This window comes from Ambystoma mexicanum, chromosome 1p, assembly GCF_040938575.1.
Source record: "Ambystoma mexicanum isolate Mex_15411 chromosome 1p, UKY_AmexF1_1, whole genome shotgun sequence".
NCBI lineage: Eukaryota > Metazoa > Chordata > Amphibia > Caudata > Ambystomatidae > Ambystoma > Ambystoma mexicanum.
This window is the reverse complement of record NC_090921.1, coordinates 1,502,427,178-1,502,451,785: the sequence shown is the minus strand read 5'-3', so window position 1 is coordinate 1,502,451,785 and position 24,608 is coordinate 1,502,427,178. Positions and strand designations below refer to the sequence as shown.

Below are 24,608 nucleotides of genomic sequence, written 5' to 3'. Positions count from 1 at the left end.
AAAATTAGCCTCCTCCTGTTCTTGGGATTAGTATAGGGGATACTAGTGCTTTGTATAGGGCAGGCATCTTTTCTCATAACTCTTAGATGCCTGATTGTCTTCGATGTTTTGTTGATTTTGCTTGGGTGAAATGGGATTCCTGGTATCCCAGTGAACAGCATCTGCTGAGGATCTGGGCAATGTTTCAAAGTATAATGATATTCTGGTTGTTAGTTTATGCAACACATTAAATTGTAGTCTTTTTTTCTTTAATAACACGTGATTGCGGCCCTTGTTTATTCTAATCACTGATGGTGAAGAATGACATTTTTATATAACTTTGATTTTAAAATCTGTTAAACAATGTGTGTGAGTGATGTGGACGCAGTCCTGTCTTTTTTCTATGCCATTAAAATAATCTGTGCTGCGTCTGGCAACTGATTCACAATTTTTACATTTTGTTATTTCTGCATTAGAATTTATTTGAAGGACAGGCACGTCAACGTTGTTCAGAAATTACTTAAAATAGCGCATTTACAGATGATGGAGGGTTTCCCCACAGTACACAGATGAGAACAAGTGGTGAGCCAGTTTATGGGGATGTCAACAAAGCGGGACACAGACCAAGGACAAAATAACTGGTGTTTTACCAAATTAACATTAACCTGGGGGATTAGGGTGGATGGATGCTGCACTGTACAATATATGTTTCATAATTATGCAGTACTGGAGGGAGAGGGAGTTGTGCTGTCTGTGAAATACTTGTGGGTATCGCACATAGTGAACCGTGAGAATCCCTTATTCAAGTGGTCAAAGGAGGGCTGGCGTGCTCAGATCCTAACCCTGGGGTTGGACGAACGAGGGAGGATCACTTGGGTAGGGGAGCCCGGGGTTGTGCTCTGGGGAATGCCCCAGGTGAGACACGGTACTAAACCGGAGAAAGGGACGAGGAAGATAAGGTCCCTGAGGCTTTTATCGGCTGCATCAACTCGACCTCCATTCCATCCAATAAACCTCCTTTTCGAGAATTCACCATCCCCTCCTCTTCTGATGAATCCATTACACACCCTGTTGCATTCAGAACGCATCTTTCTTAGAATCCTTGTTTTCCTGTTCCATATCCGAATACTCCCAATCCTCCTTCTTCCTGTCCTTTTGATTGTTATTTTCCGCATTCCCAACCTCCTCAGGTAAAATACTACAGTTGCCACAGTCCCCCTTGTTTATCTTTTCCCCACAAACTCTACCAATCTGGTCCCTCTGATTGTCATTTTCCGGACTCCCAATCAAAAGAGACCAACAATTACAGTTCCCACAAACCCTCCTACTCATTTTGAAGACACTTCAAAACCCACCCTTCCGAAAAATCACCTACCCCATAGAACAAAGACTATAATTCCCTACAACACTGTTTTACCTTATGAAAGATAACAGACTTGTAATAACACGGTCTTCCTGAGGTCTTTGTAAATACAAATACTTTCTCACGGACAGCCCGCTATAAGGGAAGACAGACTAGCAACTGAGCCGTGTACCTGACATGTCACAATACTATGGGTCAGGCGAGGTCAGGCAATTATCCACAATCATTCACACGTGACTTCCATTACACTTCCCCATACAGATAAAAGGCGAAGCATGAGAGCACACTCAGAGCGTGACAAAGCACACATGGAAGCAGCAGTATCAAGAAGGCAGCTTAGCAGGAGGGGAAAGACGCAAAACCAAAGGGGATCACAAGGAGGGAAATTCCCTTGACCTTTTTTCGACAGGGAACCATTACTTTCCAGAGACCTCAAGAAAAGTAAGCGTAAACCTCCAAGAACCTCCAAGAACAAAGCAGCATCATTGAAGTCAACACAGCCAGTGAGCTGGGGAGACCGACACTCTGTTGAAGCCAAGGTTGCATGCAGCAACACTGTATGGCGAGTGCTGGAATGAACATTGTTAAACATGTGTGATAAGAGACGCGAGTGAAGTTAAACTGCTGATGAGTAATTGAACTTTACAGCAAGCTACAATACAATAGACGGAGTGGTCCGGCGCTGCGTGTGCCCAATCGAAGGTCTCTGTAAGGTATCCAGCTGAGAAGTAATAACAGTAGATACATTCATTTGGTCCGAGCCCGGCGGAGGGAAACCAGTTGAAAGAGACTGAATAAATGTGAATCGAAGTGGTCTTGCAACGGGTCAAACAAAATCCTGCACACAGTCGAAGGTCTTGGATTTATGAACTAGAGAAGGTTTGGAAAAGTATGTGAATTTAGTCCGAGCCCAGCAGAGGGAGACCAATTGAAAGTTTTGTGTTAAAGTGGGTCTGTGCCCGGCGGAGGGGGAACTGGGGTGAACAGAAAACTACCAAAGAATTGATAGATGCGAAATCCTAAGAAGACAGGAACTTTGATGTTCTTTGTGTGCATCAGGCCCTCGGAAATAAGAGACTTTGAATGACAAAGAGACTTTGTCACAGAAGGCCATGATGTTGAATTCTGGAACGGAATTCTCGTACTAAAGAAGACAGAGACTGTGCTAAGCTCGAGTGTTGCGCCTTGTACCTTCCTGAAAACATGGTGAAGGAGAGCCAATGGCTTGAATATTTAGACATATCATTTCTTAAACACTTTTCTTTAGCATAGCATTGTTTCCCACACTATCTGTATTTAGAAGTAAGGATTGGCAATAGGTTTATTAGTATAGGCCCTTTTATTTTGACAAGACAACACTAGGACTGCGTTATTATTTGATGGTCGTAGCTTGCTCTCATCTTTAGATTTAGGATTAGATAGGCGTTTGCAAACCCAATTGAAGTTCAATAAACAGAGATAGTAAGGCAGTAAGGCAGCTACAGAGGAGCAAAACCGTTGATCGCTTTGTAGACTTGGAGACGGAACTTGAAAATGGAGCAGTTGTGCATGGAGAGCAATTAAACATGGTGTTGGTACACAGAAATGTGGGAGGATCTGAGCATGTTGAAAAGAGTGTAAGCAGCAAAGTTAAGGACTTTGTCTAGAGGGAAGATAGAATAGAGAAGAGGGCCAAGGAGTAGGCAGTAGCTGTAGCTAAGTCTGGCGTTTAGGGTGGAGTTTGGAGATTCCGTTGAGTGCTGATTAAGAAACTGACACATTTGCCCCAATGGTAAAAAGGTTACAACAAGCAGCAGAGGTTGTGTTAGAGATGAACTGTTGCAGTTGGTGGTTGCTATCAAAGATGACACCATTGTTGCAAGCATTGGGAGAGGGAGAAAGAAGATCAGGCAGAAAGGTGATACAAGAGGAGATGGGAAGGATGGCACTGGGGGCCAGAAGAAATAATAGTAATATATTTATAGGTGTTCAGCATGAGGCAGCAGACCGCAATCCAGTGATGGATAGCAGAGAGATAGGTAATCGATTTTGAAATGGCTGGGGTGATAAGGGAACGGAGAAATCGATCGAAGTGTCACCGAAGCCTCAAACCAGCATGCAACCTATTTTAAAAACATTGTGTCTCACCCTACCGTTCTTACTAATTTTCTTCCATCATTAGTAGGAAATACGAGCAGAACATCTGAGCTACCAACAACTCCAAGAACTAGCAAACAACTGTTAGAAGTAAAGAACGCACTCAAGTAAAACAATACCCTAAACCCCAATACTCAGTTGACACGCTAAACCTGCTTCCAGGAGCACTTCCTTTGGTAGGAATAATTGTTGCTGTGGAACCATTTCAGTAAGGGATTTGGAAATCTATAGCCTTGTTAATGAATAAAACAGCACATTGGATTTTCACAAACCTTATAAGTCCGAGCATCAACCCACAAGACGTATAGATGGTTAGACGTGCTAACTGGGTGGGGTATACTCCTAAATCAGTAAAGGGAGACTGGGCCTCATTACAACCCTGGCGGTAGCCGTGCCTGTCATACAGGCACAGCTGTCGCTGGAGTTGCATTTTTTCCGGCCCCTGGCAATGGAGACGTACAGAGCCATTCCAACCTTGGTGGACCCTGTATGTCCCAATTGCCAGGGGCCAGAATCCATTACTCCCCATTCCCATATGGGAATGGGGAGGTTGGATGCACCACCACCGTCTATAACGGTGCGGGTGCTTGCGGGTGCCTTTTATGCCCGGCAGGTCCAACCTGGTGGGCAGAAAGGCACCAGCGAGCACAACTCGTAGTTTTCTAGTCCGGGAACTACGGTACCGGCAAGCTTACCGGTACCGTACTTCCCAGACCGGCAAACTTGTAATGAGGCCCACTGTATGTATAGTTACCATTTTTTCTTCTAATAAAGTGGCTGCATGTGTTCTCCAATCGAATTAGACATGCATAATACAGACGAAAATGACCAGGGCATTTTCATTAAATTATTTTGAGGCGCATAAGTTAAACCTCTATTCAAATATCAATGCTCAAATTCTCTTGAACTATGCCCCCCAGAACAATTATGGTAGGAAAGATTCCTCTGGTTTAGTGATGGCTTTTCCCCTTCCAGCAAGAAACAGAGAGGTTCGGGATAATAGACAAATAACCGGACCTGACCATGCAGTAAAGGGATTACCAGTCCAGAATAGATATAGAGTCATGTCCTCATTGGAGGAGATTAACTGAGTTAAAATAGCACAAATCTCATGCGAGAACAGAAGGTCAGATTCTTTAGCATCAATTTCATCTCTCCAAAGCCCTCTGATTGAAATATCTATAATCACCAATTCAAACCAGGAACGAACCATGTCATTAATGTATTCAACCCTCTCCATTCTTTCCTGGAATATTGCTCGTTCACCAGGAAAATGTACGAACATGGAAATGTTATCCCATTTAAATGTGTAGAACATTATAGTGCTGCAAGAATCCTGTGCTGAGGAACCCCTGATTCTTGATAGTTACTTTGTACACCAACATAAAGTACAGACAAAACCCAGAGGGAGAGTTTAAGGCTGTTTGTTTTGTTGCGCCCTAAATAACATACTATGCATGCACGCTTTAACATTATCTTATTAGAAGGATCAAATGTTGCTGCTAGTTAATATATACAATGGTCATCAAAAGGATAACAGGGTAAATAGTCTCCCCATTAGCAAAGAAGTCATGGATGAACTTCTCTTGTTAGAACCTAATCAAGAACGCACCATTATTTGTGGGGGAGATCTGAACATCAACCATTGAATTGGACTCCAATCAGAGCTCATTGATCCTTGAGAGGATATAGCCATCGGCATACCCGAGCTGATAATACAGGACCAAAGGATGAATATTTTATAATTGGTTAATAGAATCAGTGCTGCGATCAAACAACGGGCGAACTCTGGGGGTAGGTCCAGGAGCTCTCACTTTCAAGAGCCAACAGGGGAGCTCTACAATTAACTGTTTTCTCATATCCATGAACCAATGGAACATCACAGAACAGTATGGAGTCTTAACTGATATGTTCAGTGACTACTGTGGCCTTAAATTGTCAATTAATTGGAAAACAAGTGAAATTAGAACAGAAACATTATCTACCTTAAGAAACCTTGAACTAACTAATAATTTGACAAAACCTCTACAACGTGTCAAGGACTTTCGATTGTACAAGGGGTTTGGCTTGACCCTTGTATGACCACCTTGACACCTCATGCCGGCCTTCCCTATGGCCTCTTGCTACTCGTCGTTTCTCCTGGTTCGGGAGAGGGGGCACCATCCAGAGACCTTCCAATGAGCACCCACGTGACGCTGGACCACTCTAGCTCTGGTGCCAGTTTCTCTCAAAAAGTTCACAGGGATGTCCCTCTGCCGGGCTTTGACACTTCTCACAAGGTTCTCAAGGGTCTCCCTCTTCCGGGCTCGGACCACTCTCACAAAGTTCACAATCTTCAAAAAGGGCAGTGTCAGGATTTTCCTCCCACTTCTCAGCTCCACAAAATGGCATTCGACATTGGAGCTGCAGAAGCTAAAAGGGGATATTGTGCTGGGCTCAGGGTCTCTTTCGCTGACTTTCAGAGACTTGGGTTTGCCTGACTGGCCCACGGGAGGAGTCCTACTGTGGGTAGTGACAGGTCACTCCAGCTGCCCCTGGTCTTGCCTTCTGGAGGTACAGCTCCCCCTCCACATTGCAGTTTCTGATGGACTCACAGGGCCAGTGTCAGGGTCTCTGCAGCTCTTCAGGTCTTCCTCTGGCTTTATGTACCTTCCAGCATCCCCAACTCACTCAAAGTGTGCTCTCCTGCTCTGCCTTTAATACTTCCTTGGAGTAGTGAATGGATCCAGGTGTGAGTGGTTGGAAGGGAATGCCTGATCCTGCTTGTCCTCGTTAGTGTGACAACATGGCGGTTGTCCATAGGAGTTAATGGCCCAGTGATTCCTATGGGTAATCCTATTCCTCCTTGTTGCTTCCTCTTGCAGATTTGCATATTTTGGAAGAAAGTCAGCTGAATAAATATTGAAAGGTTCTCGACAAGAAAACAGGGATTTTGGGGTTTGTAGTATTCCACTGAAGAGGAGGAGGGAATGTTATTGTCAGAAAGGGGGTATAAAGGTGTTTTCTCCTGCCTTTTCTTAAAGGGAAGTACTGGGGTAGAATGGGACTGTGGTGGCAATATCCCATAAAGACGGAGGAGTTGTCGGGTAGGGATGTATCACAGAAAAGGGAATACCGTCTCGACAGAGGGCGTTCCTTCCGCTGTCCCCAAGAGCCCCTTGCCCAGGTGATCCTCCCTCGCTTGTCCACCTCGCGGATAGGGATCCAAGCGTGATGGCCTTCCCCTGCCCAACTGAACAAAGGATCCCCGGGGTCTATCAGGTTTCTCACACTGCCCAATATGCAGAATATGGGACTATCTGGGGAACCTTTTTTTTTTTTTTTTAAAGTTTCCTATCCCCTTAGTTGCACTGGGGAAACAAGTGGACCACATGAAGCAAACAATAGGAGATATATTTTACTTTACAAAAAATTGTAAAACTCAACCTATTCATATAATCTCCAAGATGTTCACCTTAAAAACAAAAGCAACAGTGAAGAACAGTGAATCACTCTGGGGTTTTGTACATGCAAAAGAGAATCAAATGGTAGAAACATTTTTCTGAAAATAATCTTGGGCTTACCAAAATCAGCCCAAACATTTACTGTACATAAGGAGCTGCGTCTAAACTATCGACAAGATGAGCTTGTTTTTGAATGCAGACTTCTTTGGCAGCTTATATGGGAAAACATCCAAAATGTCAGAAGCCAATCTTTTATGACTAATTTGTTGCACAAAAAAGGAGTTGAGAATATAGCATGGCTTAAACTAGTGAAATGTCTTTTACATAATATCAATGCTGACGTAGATTATAAAATTCCAAGCCACGCAGTGCCTTTGGCAGTCAAAGACCTAGCAGATTTGTTGAAATGCCATGCTCTTGATAACAGAGAATATACTGAGCTAAATCTGAAGTCCATTTGAAGACGTGATTATTGCAGAATTTAAAACCCAGGACGATCTTCTTTCTAGCAATTGACTGGCGGACTGAAACCCTATCACTAGAGCTTGTTTTAATTGTTTGCAGCTGGGGGATGTTTTGGCTACTAGATCTGGTAACTCAACTATCAAAGATGTATACTTTGTAATACGGGCAAAGAAGATTTAGCATATTTTCTGTTTTCATGCCCCACGTATGTACATATAAGAGCAATAAATGTATTACCGGTTCTAAGTGGCAGAGGCTTCTCACAATACCGCCCAGCAAACTTTTATTTGTTAAAAGTGGAAACACCGCTGGTAGTATAGGCTCTACTTTCTTATGTTCGACAATTTTGGAGGTAGCAGCCATTGGCGATCACATTTTAGGATTATGACCAATTTTCCAGAAGTTTAAGCAGGGAGAAATGTGTAAATTTGTTTCTGCACACAATCAGCAAGAACACTCCCACATACATAGATACAAGGCCTTGGTTTACAGATGACCTCAGGGTACTGTGCCTGACTATGAGACAATCGGAATGTAAATGACAGCGGATGTATGATCCTAGTTTAAAAGTATGTTACAAATCATGTGCCACGACCTACTTTGCAACCATTCTGGCGGCAAAGAAAGCTTTTTACGATCACAAAATTGAGATCTCCATCTGTCAGCCTAAATCACTCTTTGCTGTAGTGAGTTCTCTCTGGTCCACTGCCACACTCTCCCATTCTATCCCACCCACGATCTTTGCAATGAGTTGGCTGGTTCATTTATTGCAAAGATTGACACGATTTGCGCCAATATTGCCAAAACTCTAACGCTAAACGCCAATGCATCCTCTTGTCCGTCGACTGACCCTAATACTATTCCCACCTCGTCTTCCTACATCTACCAACCACGCTCTGAGGGATTGTCCGTATTTCCCCAATTTACCCAATCAGATGTCCAATCTGCTATCTCTTGCATCAAGTCGGGGTCTCCCTCTGATGCTATTCCTTTATCTATCATGAAAGATATTTCTTATGACCTGTTGGCTGAGATCACAAGGGCAGTGAATAATTCCTGCCAAACTAGTTCTATTCCTTCCGAACTTAAAGCTGCCACTGTCATCAAGCTGTTAAAAAAAATCTTCCCTTGACCCCTTGGTTACCTTTGTTATCAGCCTATTTCTCTTCTGCCTTTTATCATGAAACTCCTTGAGTCACTGGTTTCTCCTCTGCTTTCTTCCTTTATGGAGTCTACTGGGTTTTTCGACCCTGCCCAATTTGGGTTCAGGCCTAAGTCGGGGGACCGAGAGTGTTCTGGTCTCGGTCCTGGACGATATGGCCAGAATGGTTGACATGGGGGGGGTGGGTGCCCTGATTTTATTCGATCTGTCAGCGGCCTTTGACACTGTCGACCACCCCATCCTGCTTGACCGCCTGGCCCAAGTCAGAATCTCTGGCCAGGTTCACGCTTGGTTTGCCTCCTTCCTGGCCGACAGAACTCGGACTCTTTCACTTGCCCCATTTATTTCCTCTGTTTTCTCTCTTCTTTGTGGTGTCTGTCAAGGTTCTGCCCTGTCCCCCATTCTCTTCAATATTTACATCTGGCCTCTTGTGTGCTTCATCCGCTCCTTCAGCGTCAGATGTTACTCTTATGCCGCCGACACCCAGATCCTGATCCATCTGGATATCGATCAGGCTGAGATGTCTGACAGCCGTCAGAGATTGGATGAACCACAAGTGGCTGAAGTTGAATGGGGATAAGACTGAGGTGCTGCGATCCCCCTAATCCTTCACTTTGGGTGTCTTCCTTTTGGTCTTCCTCGCTGGGTCCCCTCCCGACCCCTGCCGATAAGGTTAGGGACATGGGGGTAATAATCTCGGCCACTCTTTCCATGGAGCCCCAGGTTGCCGCTGTATGCAAAGCAGGTCACTTTCACCTGCGTCTTCTTAGGAAGGTTCTTCCTTTTGTCCTAGCTCATCTCCATCTGCCGGTGGTGGCCACGATTGTGCTCAGCTGCTTAGATTATTGTAACGCCCTTTATCTATCTCAGCCAAAGGGTCTCATTCAGCGGCTGCAACGGCTACAGAACATGGTGGCTCGGGTTGCCACAGACTCCCCTTATGGTGCCCACATATCCCCGGTTCTGGGTACCCTTCACTGGCTGCCAGTTGGCCAGTGCATTGTTTTCAAGACCCTGTGCCTGGTTCAACGTGCTCTCCAGTCTCAGGGGCCGGAATATCTGTGTTCCAAGTTCTTACGCTATGTTCTATCATGGTCTCTGCAGTCGGCCTCAAGTGGCTTGCTGGTTGTTCCTACCTTTCACCGCTCACGTCGTGGTGGCCGGGCCTTTTCTATTGCTACACCCCATCTTTGGAACGGTCTGCCGCCCCATCTGAAAAACCTAAAAAATCATCTTGCCTTCAGGAAGGCTCTTAGAACTTTTTTGTTTTGATGCTGTTGCAATTTTCCTCTCTGTTCCTCTCCCCTCTCCAGCGCCAAGATGCCTTTGGTGAACGTGCGCTTAATAAGTATGCATAGCATAACATAACAATGGCAACCATCAAACCTTTTGAGGGTCTTGAATGCAATAGTAACTTCAATATATTGATCACCATGGACATCATATCATTATACACGAGTATCCCACAGGACCAAGCCATTGCTAAAATAAAGGAACACCTGGTTCATGGGGGCCCTCAACAACATGTACCAGTTGAATTCATCGTTGATATTATGAGCATAGCGCTACAGAAAAATGTCTTCGAATATGCAAATCAATTTTTCCTACAAGTCAGAGGAATGGCAATGGGCACGGTTTTCGCACACAATTTGGCGCTACTATTTAAGGCAAAATTTGCGGAAGAATTAGTTCTTTCAGAAATCATTCTGTTTAAATCCAAGATTAGCCACTGGTTCAGATATATTGATGGACAAGGAGTGAGGAGTCACTTCATGATTTCTTCAATTGGTTTAACTCGTGTCACAACACTATAAAGTTTACCATACAGTTTAATCACAGGCAAATCAATTTCTTTGACTTAATTATAAATGCAGAAGGAGGATGTTTGTCTTTACTAATAATATAAAAAAGTTACTGACAGGAATAGAGCCCTCCATTTCTCAGGTTTTCGCCCAAGGAACCTTAAGGAAAAATCACCCCTTCAGCCAATGTTTGCGCCTGATACGGAACTGCACCTTGGTGCAGGATTATTACTAACATGGGAATAACCTCAGTCTCTGGGTAAAGGTGAGGTGCTACCCATAAAATAGGTTTCCCACTCTATGAAGAGAGCACGCTTCAAGCCGTCCTTGACACCAAAAACCATACATGTATGACAGAATGACCTGTGTCACGACTAAAGATTAAAAAGATGATCAGAAAATATTGGCCTATATTGGGGTCTTGTCTGTCTAATGTACCGTTACCTCTTTTGCCTTCAAATTCAAGTGGTCAACAAATATGAAGTTTAAATTGGTTCATTCAAGGGCCAAACTGGACAGGACGACAGTGCAAGTTGTCACTTGAGACCCCTGCAGAGTCATTTCCCATGTGACAGATGCAAAGCTTGCAGGTTCACTAAAAAAACTCAATCCTTTAAGATCGGGCATAGGAATTGGCATTAAAAATCTCTTTCAAATTGCAAAAACACTCAGGTGGTTTACTGTATAGTATGTACATGTGGGCTCCGATATGTGGGCCAAACGTTTAGGGCAGCTCACATACGAATCAATGCACATTGGTCCAGAATCTGTGAAAAAACCTCTCAACTCCCATGGTTTCTCATTACATCGAACACCAGCACAAGGCTGATGACCAGTGTTGGGTAACTGATATGTGAAATATGCTCTGAACACTCCAGCTGAAGGAAGCACAGTGGATTCACTGTCTTAACTCACATCAAACAGGACCTAATGAAGTGATATCATCTGCCTGGTAGATTTCCCTTCAATGTGAGAGATGCCGATGCACACCCCTTTGTTTATTACACTCTTTCCAGTGTACAAACATGGTAGGCAGGCTAGATTATTTAATAGACATTGGGCCTCATTACAATTACGAGTCAGCTGGTCCAGAAATAACGGTGGCGGTAAGCCCGCCACCACCGTTCTTTCCGGACTGGCTGACCTCGAGTTCTACAGACGGGAGATGTCATTCCCGCCAGGTCTGACCTGCAGGCGGACGTGGAAACACCGGCACCATCACGAGATGTTTCCTCTTCCCCATTCCCCCAATGGGAATGGGGATTTACCGAATTCTGCCGCTGGAATTACCGGGTCACCAGGGTTGTAATGCCCCGGTGATTCCGGCAATCACGTAGGTGGAATGGTAATATGAGTCCAGCGGTAACCTGCTGGAATTTCCGGCACGGTTACCGCCGGACTCGTAATGAGGCCCATTGTTATATAACTCCATCTATCACATTCTTTAGATCATTTCATCTGCCGGTCACTAGGCAGCAATACTTCTATCCTCTGCATATTGGGTGTTTCACCGCTCTAAGATGGCAGCCTATTTTGTATATTACAATACGGTTGCAGAGAGATGTTAACACTTCCATACAATTGCCCGCTTTTCATGGGTCTGATCTGCTCCTGTATACCCAAGTGGATAATTTGAGTGAATAAACGTAGCCCCTGTAGAGAGTAAGAAGACTACCTGTTTAACATCTCCATGCATACTAACGGGTTGAGTACAGGCCCAAAACTACGATATGTATAGGGCTTGGATGTTTTCTAAAAGATCCTCAGTGATTTCTTTTTCTCTCAATATATGTCATAGCTTGGTACGGCAGACGCAGTCAAGCGCCGTTCATAGATCCACAAAAATGCCTAGACCCTGGGGTATTCCCCCAGTACATACTTAGAGATAATGGCATTTAAGCGTACACACTGGTCCATGGTGTTGATACCCGGGAGAAACCCTGTTTGGAGGGGATTCAGGATGTCCTTCTCGATGGACCATTTTTGAAGTCGTATAATCAGTACTTCCACATAAACTTTACGTGAGGCATCAAGAAGAGATATCGGTCTATAGTTGCATGGTGACTTGTGGTGCCCTTTTTGTAGATTGGCACTATTATTGCACTGCGCTAAAAATGCGGGACATCCCCTGTGATGGGAATATAGTCAAACACCCGCTTTAACATGGGCATCCGCACCATGGGCTCATCCTCAAGCGAATCTATCGGCAACCCATCTGGACCTGGGGCTTTACCACCACTTACGCTCTCCAATGCCTCCCTTCACTTCCTTTATCAAGAAGGAGTTAGTGGCTGCTCAGGCAAATTGAGGGTTTCAATATGGCAACCAGTCACCTGCCCTATTGTCTTCGCCTGCTACAGATCTCCAGAAGTTAATCTGGTCTCCATTTATACAACAGGGTAGGAGGTCAGCCCATTTAGTCTTGTTGAATTCAGACTTTTTCTTTTCCAGCACTGCCGTATAGGTAACCCTTAGATGCCTTAAATGTTGTCTGTCAATATTTGCTCCCTTTTTTAGATATTTTAAGAGTTAATTCATGGCCGTTGTACAGTCCTTATCAAACCACCCCCGGTTGCCCTGCCCCTGTTTCAAATTCCCAGTACGTTTAGTACAAAAAGAGCATAGGACCTTTGTCATATTCCTATACAACTCTACTACTTCACTATGTGTTTCTTGGCTTGAGCATATTCCCGCAATATGCTCAACTATAAATTCAAATATTCAAGGTTTAGTCAGATGGAGGTCAAGAGAGGCCCACTTTATTGCACTCCTAGCCAGGTCTGAGACCATAATTGGACTCCCAGCCCTCGAACCCAGCTGATCATTACCCCCAGGTTTATCCAAAGAAACAGTACAGCATAGCGGATAGTGATCGCTTTCACTGCGTACTATCAACTTCGTACTAATAAGCCTTGACCAATCCAGCATACTAATTGCATGTAATTAATAAGAAAACTTCCCTGCTGGCTAACAAAAGTAAAGTCCCCCGGCTTGTCAGGTAACATTCTCCCATTGCATGATCTTAAGCCAAGCTCAAACATTATCCTAGCTACTTCAACAGCAGCCGGATGGGGTCTGGCCGGTCTAACAGTCTCCAATAATAGGATCCCCTACGGTACATCTTGATCATCCCAAAGGCCATTGAGAGCGTCCACAAGTTCATATTGAACTTAAAATCCCCCATTACCAACACTATGGGGGGGTTACTGGGTGATAGCTACAACCCCTTGACAATTGGCTCATGGCCTTCAAGAACATTTTACCGCCAACTCTATTGTAGATGTTAATTACCATCAGCAATGCCCCATTACTGCTGGACAGTTTTAAACACACGAGATCCCCGGTCCCAATGGGAATCTTACCAGATCGCACATTGAGATCCGGCCCAACTAGAATGGCCAAACCTCCTTTGGGCCCAGCTCTCAGGCCTTTGGTTGCGGTAATACTATGGGAGCTAAAACCCTGCACCTCAAAGGGTTCAGTGGCCCATGTTTCTTGGGGACATTTTCTTGGAGACATACTAATTGATGGCAATGGAGAAAACGCACCCAGTCAGAGTCTAGTGATAACGAATGGCTCCGGCAATATTCCAGGATATTATTTTTTAGATTGGTATACCTCCTTCGGCCCTGGGATCCCTCAGGCAGCCAGTGTGTATAGGTATACTTTGCATCCTGTCCTCCTACTCCCATGCCTCTCTACTGCCGTACTGCCGCAGGCATCTTTGGCCTAGCTTGTTCCGTGCCCTGTTCAGTTATAGAGCCCATTGAGTTGGTTCTGCGGGACACATTGTTTTTACTTCGATACATTAAATTACTAGGGATAGCTGTCACAGGATACAACAGGTTAGCGGAGTTGCCATGGGGAGTGGTGAAATCTTTAGATTGCTTTCTCTGTGTAGGACCCTGCTGGTTTTTCACACAATTGGCCCCCTTCACCGCCCTTGGATCTATAGCCTTATTCCCAAATATTTGCTGGTCAGGTAGACAGTTTGCCCCTGGTTTACAGCATGCAAGGTCATTCTGGAGCAATACACTTCTTGGGTTCGTTCTGAGCTCCCCGGTTGCCACCCCCACCCTCCATCTGCTTGGTCAATTTAACAACCGCATTTTTTAGCTGAGTTACCTCTACCATTATGTTTGAAAGGACAGCCAGCATATCACGCTGGCAATTACCCGTGCTGCCATCAGGCAGTACACCTGTCTCAACAACCTATCCTTCCTCCCTCCTCACAGAAGTGCCCCTTTTTGCCTTTATACAGAGGTTTCTTAAATTAATATTATGGACTCTCTTTCTCCTTTGCTTCTTCACAACCTTTGTCCATGGGGTAGGGGTATCCTCTAGGTCCCCCTGCCTGTTTAGTCCATCAAAACGATGTATGACTGGTATTGTGGGGACCATCTGTACAGTAATGATGTCTGAAGGATGTACCGATTTTCCATGGGGGGCCCTGCTCCCTCCTATCATTACCCTGTTCCTCAGACACTGTGTGTGTGCAACACAACTCATTTACAGGCAGTTCAGCCAGGCAAGGGGAGTGCCTCCAACCCATCTGCATCCCCTGCCGTGGCCCTCATAGGGTCTTCCAGACCCCCAACAGATGCCATGGTTAGCAAATCCAGTACCACTGCTGTTAATGCCTTACCATTTGTCTGCTGGTGGACCGGGGGGCTGTGATACTCAATGGGACCACTCCCTGAACTACCCTTCAATTTAAGGACTGGAATTTTATAGGTTCTACCTGCTATTTGGGTGGGGTATGTGTCACTTTAAATACCTCCAGTGGGTCCATACATTTCTCTAGTCTCCTCAGACTTGGGCCACAGGGTAGAAGCCCTGTGGCTCCAGCACCACCAGACTCGGAGATACCGGGGTCAGCCTGTATGGTTATCAGTTGACCCTTATTGGGGCTGGCACTGCAATTTGTTAGTACAGATTGTTGGGCAGGGGCCAGCAACCTCTGAGCTGACACTAGTACATGGGTTTAACCTGCCAATAGCAATTACAGTTGCAGTATCAAGATCAGGGACCACCCCAGGAATTCTTTAATTTCAGAGATGAGGATATTTACCTCATCTATGGGTTGGAAGAGATTAAAAAGCTTCATCTGCTCAACTCCTACACTAGGGGATAGCAGTTTGCCTGCTTTCCTTTTCCCCATCATAAAACTGCCTGACAAAAGATAACCAAACTCAACCAATTCTACTGGTATCAAACCCTATGCCGTGACACAGCGATGTAGAAGATAACATGATTACTGCCGCAGGCTATATTACCCACCACAGCTTCACACCAAGACCCCTAGTCTGGGACATGTGGGGCAAACTTAACCCAGCACAATTTTCGCACATAAGCTCCACAATATCCTTACTTCGGATGTGGGGATTTCTCAGTTCGCGGAGAGAGAGAGAATGTAAGTTCACACAATGTGTCATCAACTTCAAAGTATGTATCCAGAGTTGGCTGCGAAGCAGCACGCTACACAATTGTCACAGGGCAAAAAAGGTTAAAGTGCGAATGCAAGCTTAAAAAACCATTACGAGACTCAAAAAGTTAAAATATAAATGTCCCAAAAATAAAAACATGAGTCCCACCAAAATAAACAGTAAAAGACTCAGGAAGTAAAAATATGAATGTTTCAAGAATGAAACTCAAGACCCGCACAAATCCAACACAAGACCAGAAATGACTAAAAGGAAATATTATAGTAATTAAAAAAGACAAGATGGCGAGTATCCCAGAGCTCTTAAAGGAAGTGCAGCTTCTATGCACCGACGATGCTACCACAGTTCATTCCAGCTTGGAGCAGGACGTGCAAATCAACCCAAGCACACAGTTCCCTTGGTAATCGGTTGTAAATCAGTAGGAATAATAAAGCCAAGGAGAGGTCACCAGACCAAGACCCCCACTGAGCCACTCGCTTCCTCTTCCTTCTCGAGTGGTTTACAAGACGAGTGGATTTTTGATAACGTAGGAGCACCTACCAGTGTGACGGTAAAGAGGTCCAAGAGGCAATTTCCTCAAACGTTAAGTCCTTCAGTCGCGGCCAGGTGGGGACAGTGTGGACAGCAGCACCCTTGTCGCCCGCGGGCTTGCGCTACAAGGGTCTGCTGCTGAGGGTAAAATACTCCTCCTCTTCCTCCTCGCAAAAAGGGGCATGGCCTCACCAGAACTTGCCATCAGCCCATGTAAGGACATCAAGATGGATGTGCTTCTCGTGCCCTCAAAGCCTCTAAACTGCAGACAGAGGCCCTCATTACAACACCGGCGCTAAACCATGACGCTTTTAGGACCATGGTTGGTGCCGGTGTTGTAACGAGTCCTTGGCGGGACGGTATTTCCCCATTTCACCATGGCCCTTCCCCATTCCCATTTTTGCCCCATAGGGCTCAATGAGAATGGGGAAGGCGGCAATTACAGTACCGCAAATTACGGTACCGTAATTGCCTGCGAGGTCCCTTTGCGGGTCCCTACTTTAACGGCTGGTCCAGACCAGCCGTTCAGGTCGGGTCCCGCAAAGGGACCTCGTAGCAAGGTGCTAAGTGGTTAACGGCGCTGCAGCCTTTTACGGCACCGGTAACCACTTAGCGCCTGGGTCGTAATGAGGCCCAGAGACTTCACTTGCTTCCTGAATGGATGTTGCAAACCATATAGTAGCTTGTCCCATGGAAGCCTTTCCAATGCCCCCAAAATATAGACTGCTAGCAGCCTCATTTATGTTACGACAGGTATTTTAAAGGAGTGGGTCCACAACCACCTTCACAGTCCTTTCCCCATTTGGGGATTTTAATTTTTTCCCACTTAGATGAATAATCGTAGAGGAATCCGGGCAGTCCATGGCTTCCCGTACAAGGCAAAAAGTACAATGCGACTACCCCTGTGGGTGCAGGCATGCACAAGAGTGATCAGTAATGCCCTCATCCTGTACATATATTGCAGCCATCATCATTCGAGTGATCCCTTTGAATTCTACCTGCTGGTTTGAGGTATACAAAATAAATAGAATCAATACGGATACCAGTCGATCTCCCTACATCAGCTGTTGTGGAAAATATACTGTTATTTTCCCTGCACATAGCAGGGATGGCACTGAGTGCATTTCTGCTTCTCTGACCCAGATCCAGTGAGGCTAATCCAAAATGGCCTGAAAACAGAGACATGTGTATATGACTCTATGCATATTTCACCAACTCCAAGCCATTTCCAGGCTTCTACATAATAAAGAGGTAGATGGTACAACCCTAAGAAAGGGAACACATGTTCAAAGGAAATCTGGAGAAAAACCTACCACAAGACAGACACATCTGTTTGCTACCAACAACTCCAGATTGAAAGGGCAAACATAGTAAAGGTCAGCAACGCCCAATGCACGTTGTTTAGAACTCATCCAGAGGTGAAATGTTCAAAATGATCAGAGTTCATGAACCCTCCAGTCTTAAACACCAAAACATTTGCAACACAACAACTCTGCGACTCAACATCTATCCTTTCACTTCACTCGCAAAACGTACAGATTCAAGGCCATCTGTACAGGAACTATTGCATATCAACATCCAATTATTAAACAGACCGAGCATCTAGTAAAACACCCTGACAGACTATGATCCGCTTGCCCATGTTTCAATCAGTCCCACAAACCAAGCCGGCCAACCGAAGGCCTGTTCCCACCCAGCATCTACGCAGCCATAACACAATAGCCAGGTTGTGACGTCCATTTACAAACACTCCTCAACAGGTCTTAGAATCTGCATATGGCCTCTACTCAGGTGAATCTCTGTGACCCCTCAAGCTACTACTACTCCGACACTCCCTCTGCACCTAAGCTAATTTACCAACTGCTTCAGGAATGTGGAGACCAAAAACATTTTGCATGAGTCATAACATGGATTCAGAAAAATGAGTGGAATGGAAGCAGCACTCTCATCCACCTGGTACACATTAAAGAACAAGTTGAAGATGACACACTTAGCACACATACTTTTTGATATCTGGCAGGTTCCAACTCCATAAAGTATAGAGTCCCCCTAAAAGGACTTGCAGGGCTTGTCCATGATTTCCTTCCTCTCCCATAGGTTGGATACTACCCAGGGGCAGAGGCAGCTTTTGGTGCCGGCGTGGCGGATAGCTCCTGAAGGGGGCACCAAGATTTCAAACCGATTTAAGGGGTAAGCAAACACTAGTGGGGTGGTGAATGTTTTCAGGGGAGGGTTCTACATTTTTTAACCAAATTAGCTTAAGTGACTGAGCGTAGCGAGGGAGCCCCCAAATATTTTGGGGGCCTCGGGGGCGTTAACCTCCCAGAGAACTTTTGTTTAAATAATTTGCTGAGTGATGCATTTAGCAGCACAATTGTTTTACAAAAAATGCAGTAAAAAGTAAAACAAATTACAATTGGTTCTCTAGGGTAAAGCATGAAAAAAATCAAGTAAATGCCATGTCACAAATTGAAATGTATGTATCTATATGTTCAAATACAACATTTCAAATACAAAGATTAAAATAAATACATTTAAATACATACATGAACATGCATTTATAAATACATAAATACATATACACAACACTTACCTTAGTTAGGTATTCTTCTGGCCGGGCAGGTAGGGACAATGACAAGCAGAAACCTGGTGAAGGCCCGCGCCATGCCCCTGAAGTGGGAAAAGCGACCAAAAGGCTCCCACCAATCCCCTCTCAACCATGGCCTAGAGGATCACAGCCCAGGCACCCACCGCAAGAGGAGTTTGCCCATCTCCCAGACGACCAAATACCCTGGTACAATAACATACGAATGTGCCCATTTGCATGCCCACCCGCATGCCCACCAGCCTGCCCTGCACATGCCGACACCTGCGGCATGGATGAACTCGACTAAACCATCTAGCACCAAATCAACACATCGTTAGAGATGCCATGACGACCTAGCTAACGGTCTGCACAGTCGTGCAACATACACACTGGACACTCCCACATCAATTCACACGAAGAACATGCTCAGTGCTATGACGTAGGCGACGGACATACTCACGGACGTGCATCTTTATTATTTTCAACATAGGCTTTTCAAATGCAGAAACGCAAGACGCATAATGAACTTATCTAAAAAGGCTTGCTCACGCTTCTTCTAAAACCATGTACCATAATGAGGAATATAACGAAGACACGATACTGAAGATAGAACAACACGACACCATAACCTACAGCGCCCTACATTAAATGGTTTCTCCTATGCACCAGGCCCAAGTAGGCCGCAAGCAAAAGCTTTCATGAACATTGAATGAGCAAGGGTTCGGTTGCTGACCCTGCAGAATGAGCCCAGCGAAAGCAGACAGTCAAGGGCACAACGTTGCAAACTTGCATACCGCAAGCCGACGCCAAGGTCGCACCTGCAAGATAAACCCGGCACACAGTGAAAAATATAATATTAATTGTGCAGAATTCTGCCTCAACCACGGTACCTACCTCACGTGACCGAGCCGAACTTGATAGGGTGCCAAGCCCAGGAGGAAGAAGGCGTCTGGGCCCCCAGTCTCAAGACACAGGCAGATACAATTAAGCGACTCAACAGACATCTGCGACGGTGGGAGTAGTCGGCCTTCCTGCTCATGAATAAGACCTCACATTGTCTGCACACACCCATAGTGAAACATTGTTACAAATGACAGGTGCACCGCGAGCTGGGAACAGCGATGGTCCCAGACTGGGGGGCTCGCGGGTGAACCAATCAGAACTTGGGACCCTTATCACTGACGCCATTCACATTGACCAATCCTCAGGGGTCTTCATGTAACAATTTTTATGTATCAAACTGAAGGGACAACCCAAGTATACCACCTGACTGACCCTTGACCAATAACCAAGTCTTCTATACGTATGCTATACTAACCCTACCACTCGGGGAACCAATCCAGAGTGGCGATAGGTTTTTTGTTAATTTTGCTAAGGTGACGCAAGTAGCGCGTCACGCTAAGGTAAAAAGGGCCTGCGAGCCCCACGCTGCGGAGAGAGTGTCAGGACGGACGCGTACGATCCTTGGCCATCCCTGCCGTTTTGTTTAATAAACAGCAGAATCACCTTGCTTCTTGCGTGTGTCTCATACTCTATCTCTTTTGGGATACACGGGAGGAGTTGGGGCCTCCCTGCCGGGAGGTCCGAGGACGGCCCAGCCGGCCCCGGGAGAATTTCCCCCCGACACCCCGAAGAACTTCAATCCCCAGGGCGGGCTGCCACCATGCGGCCCACAATGCTGACGTGTTTGCCATGGCAACCCTGTAAGAGGCACACTGAGCAGCTCAGGATGACCTGACCGTTTGTTTTAATATCAGCGCTGCCTGGCGCTCAATAGCCAACCAGCACTGATATTAAAAACAGGGTAAGAAAACCTGTGACTAGAACACCAACCTAACAGTTTTTTGTTTTTGTTATAAAAAATGTTTTAGGCTGGTGCTAATTCAGAGCGCCAGCACCGCAGGTGGCAAAACAGGGGGGCGGGCTGTCCTTCCTAGCCCCCCCTGGCTCCACTTCTGCTACCACCTGCATGCCTTCTTCAAATCGCCCTCTCACAATATCAACGTTGGGTACCTCCAGGGTCCAGCTTGTCCCTGCTACTCAGAGTTTGCCCCACTGTAATCCAACAACTTACGCCTCACCTCCTAACATTATGTAGATGATACTAAACTCAAGACAACTAAACCAAATTCATGATTTGCATCACTAAAAGAACACACCTCGCAAACATTCCTTAGTTTGAGGATTCCAAGCCACTGCTTCTTTATACTTTGTCTCCATTTGTTGCAGCATGCCGTAGCGGACGTCCACGTGTAAAACGGTGTCAGTAATTGCTCTAGTTCATTCAAGGCATTCAAGACTAGGTTACATTCCCTAGGCCTCTGGGAACACCTGCTGACTACAAGGGGCACAGCAGGATGCCTCTTAGGACTCGAAAGGTGGCACCCCTCACTGCAGATTTCCATACACTTCATTGGCTCTCATAAATGCCTGTTAGAACGCTTTGATCCAGCAATGTGACGTTAGATACAGTCCGACCTTTTGACAGGAAATGTCAAGAACGCTCCTTCTTCTCAGTCCTTGAAACTAACCTACAGAATTCCATATGCAGAGGACAATGAACCCTTGTAGAGTACATGACCTTCAGGAAATTCCTACAAAGCATGCTGTTCACTAGGCCACAACAAATGCAATTGCATCCTGTCGGTTTCACTCATGTGGCCTCCGTTTAGGATAGTGGACATTGGATTCCAAGCCCTCTCCTAGGCCAATGAAACTATTAGTGTCCCCAATAGTCCTCTCAACATGCACCGACAAGGGCTTGGCAAAACAAAAATGGAAAACAACAAAATGTCCACTTCTCCCGATTATCATCATTGAAATAAAAACAAGTACACCTCAAATGTCACCACCGGGAACAAACCAATACACAGGAAACAAGTACTTCTGGCCTCCAACCGTCAACACTCCAGAATGTTCACCTGCCTCACCCCGCCTCATACTAACAACCTGCATCCCCTTTTTTCTTTAGAACCATGTACGAGGTGGCTGTCAAACTGTCAGAAGCTGCTCGATTTAAGACCACTTTACATTACCTTACCTTTGGTTCTAATGCAACAGCAAACCAGGTGCCTTCTGAAGTCTGGCAGCTTGGGTGAAGAAGACATTAAACTAGACCAGACTAGTCACGAGAAGATTCTACAATTCCCTGCTTTACTTGTGAGGAAAGTAGAGTATCGATGTAAAGACAGAGAGGTAATATCATTAAGGAGGAGCATGGCTTACATTTCCATCCAATTGAAGTAGCATAGTTACTCTCCTTTCTATGTACAGCTTTTTGAAAGGTGTAGGACTATAGTTAACTCTCTAAACAATGGCAATTATTCCCATCTCCTTTGAAAACAGTGTAAGACTCACCAAGAACGATCAACTTTAGGCTCGCCTCGAAGTTCCCAGCAGGGAAGGTGTTGAAACGACATTGATAGGTGCCTTCATCGGCCTGCACAGCATTCTTCAAAATGATTGATCCATCTTCCGGTACCATAGGTGACTGCTCCTTCACCCGGTCCTTGTACGGGGTCTCGACATAGGCTCCATATTCCGTATTGAGGACAACAATCCCGACATACTGACCAGTGCTGCTTGTCCTGGACCAGGACACCTGTGACACTTTCTCTGCACCGTGGGCACGGTAATGACACGGCAGCTCAACATCCAAGCCCAGTACTGCTGTGATGCTTGCTTCTGTATCCACCACTCCCGACAAGCATCCTAGAAAACAAATCAGAAACAATGGATGCTATGGCAATCTGAAGAACTTTTCCAGTACATTAATATCAGAATTCCTTGCTTGTGTACAAGAAGGGAGGCGAGGAATGTCAGCACACAAAAACAGCTGCTGTGGAAGGCAGCTACTTGTGTGACCACATTCCTCTCTTCAATACAAGATCTGCTTATAAGCACCCAAATACGAGAATCACACCCAATGAGGGCTCATCAGATGCCTTGACCACTATTATTATATGCTTGGGGGCCACAGTTGTATGGCCATCTTCCGATAAGAATAGTCCTTTATTTTGGGAGTTGAGAATGAAGTATATCTAAATGTGTAAACATGATTTTTTTGTTGGAATTGATACTTTTCTTCGAGGTTTTAATGCATGTTGATGAACATGCTTTGTACCTCAAAGGGCATATTTACATCAGGGAGTCATAATATTAGATCTGCTTCCAAGGCATAGTAGCTCTATGTCTATACTTCTCATTCGTGGTGAGAGGGGCAGTCTTACTCCAAGCTGAGGTGCCCATCAATAGCAGAGGTTGCCAGGACTTGCTGAGAAAGGCACATGGGATTGCAATGCTAAGCATGTTACTGCAGAATAATGCAGGCGGATATTAACGCTCCTAGACTTGCTCCAAAGCGCGAGACATTTAGTTAGGAAGGCTGGTGCTCAGAAAGTGCTAGGCGGTAACTCACTCACTTATTGGATATCGTGGTGCTTGGCGGATGATGGCAAGCCTACTGCAGCATGTCATTTAGTTAGGAAGGCTGGTGCTCAGAAAGTGCTAGGCGGTAACTCACTCATTGGATATCGTGGTGCTTGGCGGATGATGGCAAGCCTACTGCAGCATGTCATTTAGTTAGGAAGGCTGGTGCTCAGAAAGTGCTAGGCGGTAACTCACTCACTTATTGGATATCATGGTGCTTGGCGGATGATGGCAAGCCTACTGCAGCATGTCATTTAGTTAGGAAGGCTGGTGCTCAGAAAGTGCTAGGCGGTAACTCACTCATTGGATATCGTGGTGCTTGGCGGATGATGGCAAGCCTACTGCAGCATGTCATTTAGTTAGGAAGGCTGGTGCTCAGAAAGTGCTAGGCGGTAACTCACTCATTGGATATCGTGGTGCTTGGCAGATGATGGCAAGCCTACTGCAGCATGTCATTTAGTTAGGAAGGCTGGTGCTCAGAAAGTGCTAGGCGGTAACTCACTCATTGGATATCGTGGTGCTTGGCGGATGATGGCAAGCCTACTGCAGCATGTCATTTAGTTAGGAAGGCTGGTGCTCAGAAAGTGCTAGGCGGTAACTCACTCACTGGATATCATGGTGCTTGGCGGATGATGGCTAGCCTACTGCAGCATGTCATTTAGGTAGGAAGGCTGGTGCTCAGAAAGTGCTAGGCGGTAACTCACTCACTGGATATCATGGTGCTTGGCGGATGATGGCAAGCCTACTGCAGCATGTCATTTAGTTAGGAAGGCTGGTGCTCAGAAAGTGCTAGGCGGTAACTCACTCATTGGATATCGTGGTGCTTGGCGGATGATGGCAAGCCTACTGCAGCATGTCATTTAGGTAGGAAGGCTGGTGCTCAGAAAGTGCTAGGCGGTAACTCACTCACTGGATATCATGGTGCTTGGCGGATGATGGCAAGCCTACTGCAGCATGTCATTTAGTTAGGAAGGCTGGTGCTCAGAAAGTGCTAGGCGGTAACTCACTCATTGGATATCGTGGTGCTTGGCGGATGAAGGCAAGCCTACTGCAGCATGTGATTTTCCCATTGGAATTTCTGAACATTGCATCTCACTCTTTTCTCACCTTCTGAGAGTTCATTTTCGGAGTAATATAAGAGATTGCCCCCGTTATTGCAAAATCAGTGCTTTTACTGAATTATATATATTCAGAAACATACTTGAGCGTTCACTATTTTAAATAGAATAGGAAATCAGTTATTAAATGTGGCTCCTTTTTGCAGGCAA

At 45.5% G+C, this 24,608-nt stretch overlaps 1 protein-coding gene across 1 annotated transcript in view; it reads right to left on the bottom strand.

Moving 5' to 3' along the window:
• The window catches only part of NECTIN4 (nectin cell adhesion molecule 4), a 478,950-nt gene that overhangs the window by 180,402 nt on the left and 273,940 nt on the right, over positions 1–24,608 (bottom strand). The window contains exon 2 of the mRNA XM_069607194.1: positions 22,270–22,623. Within this exon, the coding sequence (XP_069463295.1) occupies positions 22,270–22,623 (354 nt within the window). The remainder of the gene's footprint in view (positions 1–22,269; positions 22,624–24,608) is intronic.